The following is a 13,814-nucleotide window of genomic DNA, read 5'->3' as shown; positions in this document are numbered from 1 at the left end:
CCTAACCTAATGTGGACTGCCCTGGTGTCCACAGCCTCCTCAGCCTAGCACACCCCTCGCCTCCCCTCTCCCTTACTCCTTCATGCCAAGGCCCTTGCAGGGAGGAAGACCCTTTGCTTCCGTAGGCTTGGGTTGGGCTGTGCTGTGCCAAGCCCCTTTCTCTCCGGGACATTCTGTGCCTGGCCTGGTGTGGCTCCCTTGCTCCCTGCTCTAGCAACCTCTCTGCTCCTAGATATCTCTTCCAAGATATCCCTGAGAGCCAGGAGCAGGCACTGCTGCTGCCGCGACTGGGGGACTCCAGAGAAGAGGATGGCCCTGCTTTCAAGGGCAGTGTTGCCTTGATGGGCTGGCATACCAGCAAAGCTCTATTTCCGGCTGGGGGAGCCCCAGTCTCCCCGTGGTCTTTGTTGGGCTAGGGTAAGAGAAGGTCTTGCCATCTTCTCAAGGGCCCTGGGCTGTGCTGTTAACTCAGTGCCGCAGCTCTGTAGGCAGTTTTTGTTTGTGCATGTGTGCATGCTAAAGCAAAATCAAGTGTATAAATGCCTTTTAGAAGCTGTGACATGAGCTGAGGCAGTCCTAAGGGTGTGGCTTTACCCTGCCATCTCCAGCCACCATGGTGGGTGTGTTCCTGGTGCTGTCCACAGGGCAGGCTGTGTGGCCCACAGATGAATGGGGCCTAGCACACCCATTGCCTGACTCCAGGGGCTCCCCTCGCTGCCCTGTAGCCCTGCTCCTCTGGCCACCAGAATGTCAAGGAGTGGCCCAGAGGGAAACTGAAGAGTGATCAAGAAAGTCTTGGTGGTCTGGGGTTCCGAAGGAACATACAGTTCCCCACTGACTGCAGCTGCTTTGTGTAGATAATGACTCCAGGCTCTCTCAGAAGCATCTTCCCTGGGCTGTGACTGGGAAGCAGAGGAGAGATGCAGGAGAAGGCCAGCTGAGGCACACAGGACGCCCTGTCCTGTGGGAGCTACAAGGTGGGACTGCACGTTGAAGCTGGGGCCACAGGACACCTGGCCATTCAGACTGTTGTCTGTCCTCAACCTCAGAGTCCAGCCTGGCACTGTCCATGTAAGGGTCAGGTGCAGCTCATGGCCAGGGTTGGGGGGAATAGTCTCAGTGCTCCCTGGGGCAAATTGAGGCTGGTTCCTAGCCTGGCTACCCAAGAACCACCTAGCGGCTTCAGTGGTCTGGATTCCTGAGCGGTCTCCTGCACACGGGTCCCAGGGTCCCCCCTCCCCTGTGGCACCTACATCACTGGTGCTCACTCTGAAAGGCCTGAAGCCTGTGGATGGGCCTCCCCTGCAGCAGTTCTGTGATCGAGGGGATGCAGGTCTATGCTGAGGGGCTGCTTCTAAGGTCTGAGGAGGCCCCAGGGGCTCTTCCTGAGTTTCACTTAGGCCTGAGCTGCTGTGCAAGCCCTGGCAGGCCTTGTCCTCTGGGGCTGCCCTGTTACCAACACTCGTCTGGGAGTCTGGTCAGCTCATGAGTACAGGGGGCCCAGGGTCCTGGGGACATAAGCATCCTGTGGAAAAGAGGGGGCGCCCAGCTGTGTGAATTGGGATCATGGTGTATATAGGGATAGAAATGCCAAGCTGAGGAGCAAGTTGCCCTTTCTTCCCACGTGTGCTGCCATAGCTGGGCCTAGACATTTAGAGAGGGAGCAGGAGTCAAGAGCAGACAGGGTGAAGAGGCCACAGTGGTCCAGCCTGGGCTCCCAGCCCCAGGGAAGAAGGGTCCTATCCCAGGTGCTCCTTGGGGTCTGAGATCAGACAGGATGTTGGGGGGAGGCCACGCTCCATCCAGGCAGCCCAGGAGTGTGGGAGCAGTCTGGGTGTGGCCCTGAGCTGGGAGGGGCTGCTGGGAAGGGAGGAAGAGCTGGGGCCGAGAACTTGCCCAGTGAGCTCATGTTGGCCTGGCCCCTTTCTCAGGAGGGCCCGGGGGGAGGTGAGGCAGGGTTCACGCCTGGTTCACACCCTGTCAGGGCCCTGCTCTGGGCCTCACCTGGCCTGTGGTCACCCTCTGAGAATCCCCTCAACTGCCCCTGCACTGTTCACTCCAGTCTGTAGAGGCCAGGAAGACTCATCAGGTGTCGCCTTCCTGGTCTGACAGGCTCTGCTGACCCACCTTGCGATGGAGGACACGCAGCACATGGGAGACCCTGTGCTGTTGGGCAATGCCACCTCCTTTCTCCCCTGCCCTGCTTTTGAGGTCAGGTAGAGCGATGGCTAAAGGCGAGTGAAGACCCACCCTCTGTAATCTATAGTGACTGTCACACAGCAAACTACTCCCATTTCATACAGGCGGGTCAGGTGTCAGCGCGCGATCGATGGCTTGCGCACAATAATTACAGGAACTAGCTGCTTGTGTTGCTCGAGTGACTTTAGGAAGAGTAGGGTCTCAATCTTCCCTCTAATAGGGCTCTGACAGTCCGAGGCAGCAGTGGCGGCTTCAGTGGTGCCGTGTCTCAGGCTGACAGTGTTGTCATTAAACACCAGGTAGCGTGGAACAACAGAGAACACGGATCCCACACAGGGGGACAGGGCAACTGGCAGCAGTTATTTGTCATCACTGAGCTGCCCAAACTCGTCAGACTGCTGTGCGGACAGCTGCTTAGGGTGACTTATGGCCCTGTCTGGGCTGCTGTTGTGATTGGATAACCTGTAAGCGTTTGTCAAAGATGGATCCCCATTTCCATGGTGTTTCGAGGAAGGCTGGTGAGCAGCCAGCTGTGGGCAGGGGTGCAGGGCTTTCCCTTCCTATGGCGGCCGCTTGCCCACATCACCTGGGGGTGCTCCCAAGTGGCTGGAGCTTCTCAGTCCCCAACCAGGCTCCCTGGATGGGCCTGGGTTATGACACTTGATAGACCCACTCCTCCGCTCAGGGCCTGAATCTTTCTGCCATCTCTGTCAGGGTGAGCGCGCGCGCATGCACACGCACATTCATGTCACTATCTTACATAGATTCTGACTGGGAGGCAAGAGGCCTGGCCCTGCAGCCATCTGTGTGACTAGCGTTTCCCTCTGTGCTGGCCAGGTCATGAGGCAAGTTTTCTGCCCATGTGGGATCTTGTAGGGTTGTTCTAGCAGCTGATGAGCCCACTGTCTGCTCTGCCTTGCTAAGTGACCTGCTGGCCCAGGGGGCCTCTGGTGGCCTCAGCATTCAGGATCAGGGTATTTGAGGGTGCTGAGAATGGGATCCGGCTGCCCTGCTTTGGCCATCACTAGGTGTGAGGTACTCAGCCCTCTGCTTATAATAGGCCTGTTCCCGGGTTTGAAGCACTGGAAACATCAAGTGCAAGAAAAGTGGAGTGATTTATTAGGCTCATAAAAATTCATACTTTGTGATTCCAGTTATCCCACATCTGAAGCTTGTTAGACCACAGTCCCTGGCAGCTCCTGCCGCGCCAGGGTGGGGGCGGGGTGCTCACCAGCAGCCCCTGCCTTAGCTGCCATCCTGGCTCATTTAGAGAAATGGACAGGACCCTGGAAGCACATGAATGACCATTCTCAAAGGAGGGTGGGCAGGGGTCTTTGTTAGGTGAATACTGCTGAGTTATCATGGCAAGAACAGGAGGCAGCCATGTCCCCTGGTACCCTCTGCACCTGCAACTTGGACTGGAAGTGGCCTGGAGCTGAGACACTGAGTATGGGTAGGCCCTGGGGTGGGCGTTGCCCCTGTGTGCAAGCAGGTAGGGCTCTGTGGACACCAGTGGAGGTTGTCATGGAGGATGTGGGGTGCCGCCTCAATTGTTTCCAGGCTGGGGACTGTGGGAGTTGAGCCCTTTTATATCCTTGAGAGGCCCCTGCAAAGGCTGTTTGTACAGGTGCCCACTTAGCCTGGCCCGATCTGGACCTGTTTACTGGCATCATGGGCAGGCTGTTCCTCACCTCTAAGGCCTTGCCAGCTTCCCCTAGTATACTGAGAGGCTGGTGTGCCCCTCAGCTCTGCTTTGTGGCTGTCACTGTTGAGTTCTGCGAGGGTGTGGGGGATGGAGGGCTCTCCCTTCTCAGGGCAGGGATGTTCTATCTGAACTGACCAGAACCAGGCAGAAACAACCCTCTGCCACATCCTTCCCTCCAGAACAGTGGAGGGGCCTGGAGGAGGCCTCCTGCTGGGCCCACTTTGCTTCTGCTTTCCCCAGGAGCTGTCTGGCCTCCACAGCCCCCTGGGCCACCAGCAGGGAATGGGTGTCATGCATGATCAGCTCACAGTGCCGTGCTCATCACCACCGATCACTGCTTTCCCTTGCTGCACCCTGAGGGCCCTGCTACTGGCCACCTGCCAAGACGGAGGGCCAGAGGCAAGGTGGGTGGGGCATTCTCCCCTGGGGTCCATGCTCTTTCAGGAGGAGAGCAGCTGCTGCAGATGTCTGGCTGGGTGCTGGGAGGAGGAGGCTGAGGCTGGGATTCTGGATTGGGCAGGGTAAGGCAGGAGCCCATGGGCAGGCCTGGGTCCAGGCTAAGAGTCTGACCTTCACATCACCTGGGTTCATATGGTAGAGTTGGTTACACTGCCTCTCCAAGACCAGAAGCACAGGGCTCTTCCCTGTCCCTTGCTTGCTGCTCTCCGTTTCATTTCTCTCATCTTCTTCACTTCTCTTCTCCTCTGTCTGGGCCTGTCTGCAGCCATTCTTTGCCATCTGTCTTTGGGAGCTGAGGCATGCACCAAGCCCTGAACTGCCCACCCAGCAGGCTCCTTTCCCTTGGACCTGGGATGCTGAGAAACCACCTTGCCTGGTGTCTGTAGGAACCAGGCTGATGGTGCCTCATATGGGCGCCTCACCCCCCAGACACACCCCTAAGCTGTCAGCTCAGGGGCTTCAGGGCTGGGTCCCTGGGACTGTTATTCTCTCTGGCTGGCCCCAGAGCACAGTGCCCTAGTCCTAGTGTGGTGACGTGGCTTAGGTTGGCACAGAACTGAGGCAGCTACAGGAGTGAGAGATTCAGGCAGGGCATGAGTGGCCCTGCTCCTGTCATTTTATAGGAGCTGCTGGTCAGTCTGCCTGGTAAGTGGGTAGCTGAGCCATGGAAGTAGGAAATGACCCCACACAATGTGTCCTTTGTGTGCACTTGTGGTTTGGGCAGGAGCAAGCCTGCTGTGTGGCAAAGCCACAGTCAGATACTGAGGGCTGAGGGTGTGAGGCTCCAGGCTGTGACTCCAGACATGTTTTGTTATGGGTCTGCTGTGGGTGGAGCAGGCTGCAGGCTGGTTCTGCAGGCCTGAGCCAGGAGGGACCACAGTGGCAGCCTGGGATGGGTGGAGTGGTGGGGTCAGATGGCCTAGGTGTCCCACAAGGAGTGTGAGGCCCCACTGTGACATGAGTATTTGAGCTCACGCTATTCGGCTATCTTCTTGGCTTCCTCCCACAAATGTGCACGTCAGATGGCTCCTCTGGAAGCCCTGCCTTTTGAAACATGTCTCAGTGGAGTGGCCCTCACTCTGGGGCGGGGGTGAGACACTGTGATAGGGAATTGGCCGACTTCGTCTTCCACTCCTTGGCTGGATCTTGCTGTGGCTCCAGACCCCGGCAGTCCTCTCCATCCCAGCAGGCCACACATAGGCTATAACGTGCTGAACTGGGCTGCCCTGCCTGGGATACCCCAGGCTTGTGGGTAGGACCTCCCTGCCTGTGCTGGGCAGAGCCTCTCCTACCCCAGGAGAGGTACTTTGCCTATGCCACCCTCAGCGAGGGACAGGAAATCCTGCTGACACTGCCTCCACTCTGGCTGCAGTAATGGGCACTGTGCTCCCGCCAGGCCTGCAGCCTTTGCAGACAGCTCAGATGTACGTCACGGTTTTAAATGCTGGAGCAGAGGCCTCTCAGAAATGTATGCCACACGTTCTGTTTAAGATTTTGTAGCCATTTTTCTAAGAGTGCAATTCAGCAATTGTTGGAGAGGAGGCTGCCTGACAGACCTTGCTGGCACTGCGTGCTGCACTGGCTCTGTAGGCAGGGCCCCAGAGTGCGTGCGGGCTTTGCGTGCCTTTGCCTGTGTGAAGTGTGCGGCCCGTCTGCAGCAGCCTAGGGGAACTTGGGGTTCCTCTTGACTGCAGCAAAGGAGAAAGGGCCTCTATTGCCCTCACCCAGGAAGTGGGACTTGGATGGAGTGAAACTAGAGGCCTGAAGGGATGGGAGCCCCATTGTGCTATCTCGGGGCCCTCTGAGAATCTATCCAGCAGTCACTGCGCTCAGGTTTTTCCTCCCTTCTACTGTTCTCTGCATATTGCACATCCTGGCCCAGATAGGCTGCCGGGCCCCTCTTCCCACTGTTGTCCAGCCTTGCCCTTCAGCACTCTCTTAATCTGAATAAGGAGGGACAGTATAGTCCCTTAGGCTGAGCCTTTGAGCTAGGTGCTTACTGAGTGCTGGGTGAGCACATACCAGCCAAGGTTGCGGGGAGCTTCCCAACTCCTAGCCACCCCCAGCTTCGCTCCCTGCTTCTGCCAGCAGGAGCCAGGGCACTCCTGCCTAGGACTGTCCCTACTTCTTAAGGCCCTGTACTTCTCCAGTAATCCTGGCCTATGCCTGGAAACCCCAGCCTCTCGTGCCCCTTCGAAGCCAGGCTCAGAGTTGCTCTGGAGGTGCACTTCCTGGTGCCACTCATTGGTGTACCCTGCTCTGTGGAACACTGTCTGTTGTAACCACACTGATTGGCAACTAAAGGCTGATCTGGGAGGAGGCTTCTGCCTTAAGTCCTGCAGCTATGAGTGTGGAGGTGTGGCCACCTGAGCTGTGGGTGGCAGAACTGGTGCCTGAGGTAGATGGAGGAAGAGGCCTTACAGGGGAGGTTGGCACAGGAGAGTTGTGGGTGGTGGTGCATGTGCCTGCTAGGGAGCACTTGACCTGGGACCTCTGCCTTCCCTCCAGGTTCTCTGTACCCTACCTGTCTATCAAGCACTCAGCAGCCCTCTGCCACCCAGCTGTGCCAGTGGAGGGATGGGGCCCGTGGCTGTTGCTCACTGCTCGCACCTCAGGCTCAGGTCACCTCTCTCAGGGCATGGGTACCAGGATAGGCCCTAGGCTGGCACACAGCTGGCATTTTGTCAGAAACGACAGTGCTAGTGGGGGAAGGAAAGGCCCTTTGGACTACCGGTGCCAGGAAAAGCAGTTAAGGCCTGTGGAAGCTGCTGTGGCTGGTAATGCTGACTGCTCAGGGCTGCTGTGCCAGAGCTTGGGGTGGGGTTGGCCCCAGGGCCCTCCCTTCAAGGGGACATCAGAGGCCAAGGGAAAGGGTGCTGTCAGCTGAGATGTAAGTGGACTGGGAGGGAGGAAGGTGTATGGAGCAGGAGAGCAGAAATCAATATGGCTTCTAAAGGGCTGAGCCGTGACAGCCTTTGAGGGCTGTCTTCAGCCAGGGAGGGTACATAGACAGTTTGGAGATATTGAAGAAGTGTCAGGGTAGCTGTCGATAAAAAGCAGATTAGGCAATGTACAAAGAAAGTTGAATCATACCAGATTGGGGGCAGAAGCCTGACCGGACGGAAAGCCTGAGCCCAGCAGCTATCCCTGTGGCCTGCCCTCAGCCCAGGAAAGGCCCTCAGCCTGGGCAACACTGCAGAGGCCTGAGAAGCTAGCACCTGATTGCCCCTGCCCTGCCCACTCTGCCTGCATATGGGCCTACTCCCTAGGGCCCCTGTTGTTAGGAACTTGATGTGGTTTCCAGGGTCCCTTTGGGCAGGTCATATTCTCCCTGGAGGCCCTATCTTCCTGGCCCACTGGCATGGGTGACTCGTGGCTGACCCCTGCAAATTCTGTGCTCAGGTGTGAGTCAGGGACCATTTCCTAGTTGTTTTCATCCCCAAGCTGGGACTAGGGGCTTCTAGAACAGGGCAATGGGGACAGCTCCTCCTGTCTTCCTATGGGCCGCCTTAGTACAGAGGCCTCCTGCTCCCCTGCCTGTTTCTGGGGCTCTGGTGTCAGTGGGGTCTAGGGGTTTCTGGACAGGAAGCTGGGTCTGCGGCTTCTTCCTGAGCGCCAACTTGTGTTGTGCTTTCTTGATACAGCTGGTGCTGCTTCCTCGGCTCCTAGGCTGGTTTGTGGAGGAGGAGGGGGCAACCTCTTCTCTCTTGGGTTCACCTCAAATGGTTCTGTGCACAAAGTAGTAGTTCCAGGTTCATCTTATTCATTAACCAGTTGTGAAATTAGCAACTCATTTTCTTTAGCTAGTTATTTCCCTTTGCAGTTCCATAAAAATCTGAACTGTTTCTCAACTCTCATCTGCACTAAAGCAGATTAAGAGTGTGGCCTTCCAGCCTAGATGCCCTTCAGTAGATGAATAGATAAAGAAAATGTGGTGTGTGTGTGTGTATATATATATACACACACACACACACTGGAATATTATTCAGCATTAAAAGAGAATAATGTCCTGGCATTTGCAGGTAAGTGGATGAAGCTGGAGAATATAATGCTAACTGAAGTTAGCCACTCCCAAAAAAACAAATGCTGAATGATTTCTCTGATTTAAGGATGCTGATCTGTAATATGCTGCCTGGGGGGGGGATGGGAGGATTAAATGAACTCTAGATAGGGCAAAGGGGAGAAGGGGAAGGGAGGGGGCATGGGAGTAGGAAAGACGGTGGAATGCGATGGTTATAAGTACATGCATGAAGGCACGAAGGATGTGACTCTACTTTGTATACAACCAGAAATATGAAAAATTGTGTGATATATGTATAATGTGAGTTGTGATGCATTCTGTTGTCATATGTGACAAATTAAAAAAAAAAAAGTGTGACCTTGGTCTGAAGGACTTCGCCATCTGTGGTGGAGCCACCTAAGGAGGGAAAGCCAGGTTAGTGTACCTGCATGCAGACTGTGAGCAGCGGGTGATGGGGTAGAATCTGACTGCTGGGCTCCTGTCACCTCCTGTTACCCAGTGCAGTCCCACCTCTCTGGGCCCAGTGGCCTCCTCCCCGTCTGCTCTCCAAGAATGAAGTACTCCTGTACAACTAGCTTTTGGGGTGCCTTCAGGCTACCCCTGCGGGCCCCCAGCCCTTCCTGGGAGTAGGGGAGAGGAGGAGGATGCAGTCTGCAGTTGGGCAGTGCTGTGGGCAGGAGCTGGAGCCCTCTGATAGATGGGGCTCATATCCCATTCAAATATGATGCCAGCAGTTTTTCTGTAGTTTGTCTTCCATTGCGGTAGTAAAGTTTTTAATTAGGAAAGCTAATGAGATCGATTAGTCATTAGAAGTGACCTCTGGACGGCGGGCGGAGAGGGCTGCGTGTGTGGGCCTGATAACGCGGAGCGGGCATTGGCGGCAATAAAGGCACAAGGGGCTTGATTTGAGTGAAGCGTGCCGTGGGGGATACATCATGCAGAGAAAAAAATCACAGCCCTGGGAGTCTGTAATGAAGGGAATTAAACCAACATCCTATCTAAATAACATGATTATCTACACAAAACCCTCAGCCAGCAAGGGGTGGGCTGCCTGTGTCCTCGAGGAGGAGGGCGAGGCCCTTCCTGTCTGCAAGCTGGGCTGTCCAGCAGCCCTGCAGCTTTGCCTTCTGCCCACGGGGCGGCCCCAGCCTGCTTCCGGAGTCTCTGTGTACCAGGCAAAGTCTTAGGAGTCCTGGCTCCTGCCTGTCTCTGGGTCCTGGCCCAGGTTGACCCCACAGCCCATTTGTTTAGCTTGTGTCCTCTAGGGTCACTAAGTGCATTCACGCTGCCATCTGGGAAGGGCAGGACGAAGTCCCCCGCTGGGCAGGCTGTAGGGGACGTAGCTCCACTGTGGGGCCAGCGAGGGTTGTGTCCTCCCCTCTGTGTCCCACTCTGATGGGAGGCCTGCCCCCCAGAACCACAGGAGAGGTGAGGATTTGTGGCAAGCACACCTCCCAACCCTGACCGGTGACTAGAGGCCACTTTCTAAAAGGGGGTCAGCTTTGTTACTTGCATTTTCTTGGCAGGGTCATTGGGCTCTAGTGAGTCAGTGCAGGAAGTTATTGAAGATGTCTGACCTGATGGTGGGCCCAGCAGGTAGGGCAGGCCAGAGCCTCAGCTCCCTGCTGCCATCCAGGTGCTGCCTGTTCCTGTCTGTTTCATCTGGGGATGAGCTTCTGGAATTCAGAGTGGTGTCTTCTGGGTAGAGGGGGCAAGGGCTTCCTAGAGGAGGTAGTATCTGCCAGACCAGGGGGAGAGAATGGACTTTGACCTCTGAGGTCAGGATAAGGCGAAGATGTGCATTGGGGATTGGGAGCAGAGCCTGGCCAGGTCTGGGGACTCCCTGGCCCAGGCTAAAGGAGGGGAGCGCAGGCCCCAGTGGGCTAGAGCCTGGCTATGTGGTACCAAGGGGTGTGCCTGTGCCTGGCTTTGTGGTCTATCCCAGCAGTAAGGTAGGCAGCCCTTGGAGGCCTGAATGGAATGTAGTCAGAGGTGGCTGCAGAACAGCAGGTGGGTGGCCTGATGCCTCCCTGTACACCTGGGCACCCTGGGGTTGGGGAACAGGCAGGTAGAGCCCTAAGCTGTGTTCTGGTGGGCACCCCCTCCCCGGCAAGATGCCACACAAGAGAGTGGGGGAAAGAGAGAAACAGGCAGGAGCTGGACCAGGCTGCCCTCTTCTTTCAGACAGAAGCAGGGAGCCTGGGGCTGGTCTCATGGGGGCTGAGGTCGGCTTGGGGTTATTGATAACTTAAGGAATCTCATGTTCTTGAGCTCTTAGTTGGAACTAGCTATTATTGATTTTTGTTGGTCTCTCCTTGCTTGTAAGACCTTGAAAATTCAATTCAACAAACATTTATTTATTGACACCCACTATATACCAGGCTGTCCCTGGTGTACCAAGCACGTTTAGCTCAGGGCTAAAGATTCACTGGCTTTGGTCTCTCAGTGAGGACCAGGGGATTCCAAGTTCCTGTTTTTGCCCTGCTACCCCAGAGTCACTGTCATCATAGGCTTGGGGGGTGAGGGGTGCAGGCAGGGAAGGGGAGAGACAGCAAGGGGGACAGACAGAGAGAGGGGAGGTGGAGGGCTTCTGTTGCCGGGCGTGGTGGCAGGCATAAGGAGCTGGCTGCATCCAGTTGTCGCTGTGGCCTCCCCTCAGTGGGCAGCTGCCTCTAGTTTGTGCCTTCAATCCTGGGGACTAGAAGTGGCCCCATATCCACCACTCTCAGGCAACCTGGCCCCACCATCCCCCTGATCCAGGCTGGGCAGGTGCAGCCTACACTCCCTCCCCTTGCGCCCCTGGGGCAGGCTCTCTGGGTGGCTTTGCCCTCTGGGTGGCCTTGCCCTCTGCCTGACCCACCAGCATGTGGGCTAGTGGAGGCCTTGGTAGAGGTTACAACCCCAGTAGAAGTTGGGGGGACCCTGAGGGGCTTTTGCCAACATCTGGACGAGGAGGGGCAATAGCACTTCAGGCTGCATGGGTGAGGGCACACTGGGCACGGGGCTCATCTGCTCCCTGCTCTTCCTGAGGACTACATGGCCATGGTGCCACCTCAGGAGTCTGGGCTGAGGGAGGTTTGCTGGTGCAGAGCTCTGGGCAAGTGGTCAGAGGAACTGTAGCAGCTGCTGCTCTGCATATAGTGCAGGGAGGGGGGCCAGGTGAGGGTCCTCAGGGCAAGGGGAAGCTGGGCACAGACTAGAGGGAAGCCAAGGCCACCCAGGCAGACCAGGCAGGGGCTCCTGCTTGGGGCCATGTGCCCAGGGCTGGAGGGACAGCCATGAGAGGTGGCCGTGTAAGCTTTAATTATCTGGGCAGTTAGAGCTGTACATTATGAAAGTCGGGCAATTAGACTCGTTCCTTGAAGCTATGGAGAAATTGCCGGCTATCAAGTGGAAAGGAACTCAGGCAAAACAGATCCTTGCTAATTGCCTGAAACATTCAGCAAGAAAAAAAGCTGTTGTGGATATCGCCCTGCAGAATGTTATGAAAACAGTGATTAAGTACATAAATCTGCCTGGGCTGGTGGTGGCAAGGTGCCTGGAGAGCAGGTGAGCTCTCTGGGACCCCTCCCACGTGTTGGGCCACAATGCGGGAGCACCATCTGCCCCAGCCTCCTGTACCAGCCCTGGAGTTTGGAGCCTGGGGGAGCAATGGGGGTTCCCCGTATGGATGATCACCTGGGATGCCCCCCTGTGGGCTGTTACCTGGCTTGCTGGGCTTCTCTGCTTTCCCCTAGGCTAGGCAGTCGGTCACACAGCATTCTCACCCTGCCTGTCAGGTGACTGTGATTATGAGGATATGTGGAGTCTGTGCCCCACTCTCCTGGAGGCCACACCGAACCCTTGGCTGCCAGGCTCTCTGGGACCATGGGGCCATGTAGGACCAGGTTGGAGCCAGCGGGTGATGTGATGGCCAGCTCAAGGGCAGCCTTGGGCCCCAGGACCCCTGCTGACCTCCTCTAAGCTGACCTGTGCGCTGACTTTTCTCTGTAGTGGCCGGCATGCACACCTTGCGGACTTCACCCGCCAGCAAGGTGATCAAGACTCGCTACCGCATCGTCAAGAAGACGCCAGCTTCTTCTCTCAGTGCCCCACCCTTCACCCTGTCTTCACCCTCCTGGAGAGCCAGGCGGCTCTCGCTGTCCAGGTAGGAGAATCTGGCCCAGACTCCTGGGCTGTTTGGGCATTGGGAGCTGCAGGTGGGGTCCCAGGGGTGCAGGAACAGAGTGCGCCCAGGGAGCTACATGGTGTATAGCATGTTGGCTATACACCATGGCAAACAGCCTGTTTTTTCTGTTTGTTTGGCAATTTGTGCACCAGATATATGGCCAGCTTGTGTGTACTGCACGCACACAAAGACACTTACGCTTGTGCGTGTGCACGTGTGCACACACCCTCCCCTGTTGTTGGCAAGCCTGTTAGCTGGTGGGGCCTCCTGTGCAGTGCTATGGAAGCAGCCACTGCCCAGACAGTTGGGGACCCCATGATGGTCTTCCCTTGGTCATCTCTCAGAGAGAAACTTCTGTTGAGAGGCCAGGCCCTGAGTAGCCTGTCTGGAAGCTGCCAGTGTGTCGACTGTCGAGGGCAGTGCTGTGTAGCTCCTCCTTGCCCCGCCCCGGCTGGAGCACATGCTGACCTGCTGCGGCTGCTGTGTCCAAAAGCTGTGGGGGGGTGGGGGCATGGGCGGGCAGCCCCCAAAGAGGAGCCTGTGCTGCCTTCTTGGGGCCTCCCTCTGGTTGAGGTCTTGCCATCCACTAATAGAGGTGGCCCAACTTCTGGGCCCCCAGAAGCCAGGCCCTGGAAGACACAAGAGTCCCTTCCTTTTGTTGCAGTGGGAGCATCCCACCTCCAGCCTGGGGAGGAGTGGTGGGGAGATGGGAAGCAGGCAGTGGCCAAGTCCAGCTCTGGGGGATGGAGGGGCCAGAGGCTGTGGGGCAGGCCCACTGGGCCAAGTGATGCATGCAGGGTCCTGCCACCCTCTATATGGTGGCTGCTTGGCCATTTCCCCTGCTGCTCCCCAAAGGATTCTAGGCCTGAGGCCAATCCCAGGGGATACACCAGGCTGTGTGGACAGAGCCCTGTCTGGGTCTGGGGCCTGTGGCAGGCCAGCCCACCCAGTTTTCTGTCTGAGGCCTACTGGCCTCCCTTACTTCTGGCAACACTAGGTTTGGCCCTGATGCTTTTCTGGAGGCAATAGCTGGAAGTATATTTTAAATTAATTTTACTGCACTTTTTGTAATATTTTTGTTTTAAATAGATTTATATGCATCTTGGGGGCTATTTCTACAAATTTATGAAGATAATTTTTACTCTCTCGATAAGGTTAAATTTACACCTGCTATTTCCATATTAATTCACATTGCTAAGTGGATCTAATTTTCTTCCGTTTCTCTATCTGGTGAGCATGGCCTTTCCTAATGCAATTTCCCC

General features: G+C 56.3%; 1 protein-coding gene across 2 annotated transcripts in view; it reads left to right on the top strand.

Moving 5' to 3' along the window:
• ZC3H3 (zinc finger CCCH-type containing 3) overlaps positions 1-13,814 on the top strand; it is an 82,588-nt gene that overhangs the window by 19,351 nt on the left and 49,423 nt on the right. For both annotated transcript variants that reach the window (XM_081266889.1, XM_081266888.1), the window contains exon 4: positions 12,378-12,531. In XM_081266889.1, the coding sequence (XP_081123015.1) occupies positions 12,378-12,531 (154 nt within the window). The remainder of the gene's footprint in view (positions 1-12,377; positions 12,532-13,814) is intronic.

This window comes from Spermophilus citellus (assembly GCF_964194105.1).
Source record: "Spermophilus citellus genome assembly, chromosome: 14".
NCBI classification, from domain to species: domain Eukaryota; kingdom Metazoa; phylum Chordata; class Mammalia; order Rodentia; family Sciuridae; genus Spermophilus; species Spermophilus citellus.
The sequence above is the reverse complement of the archived record's forward strand: the minus strand, read 5'-3'. Positions and strand labels throughout refer to the sequence as shown.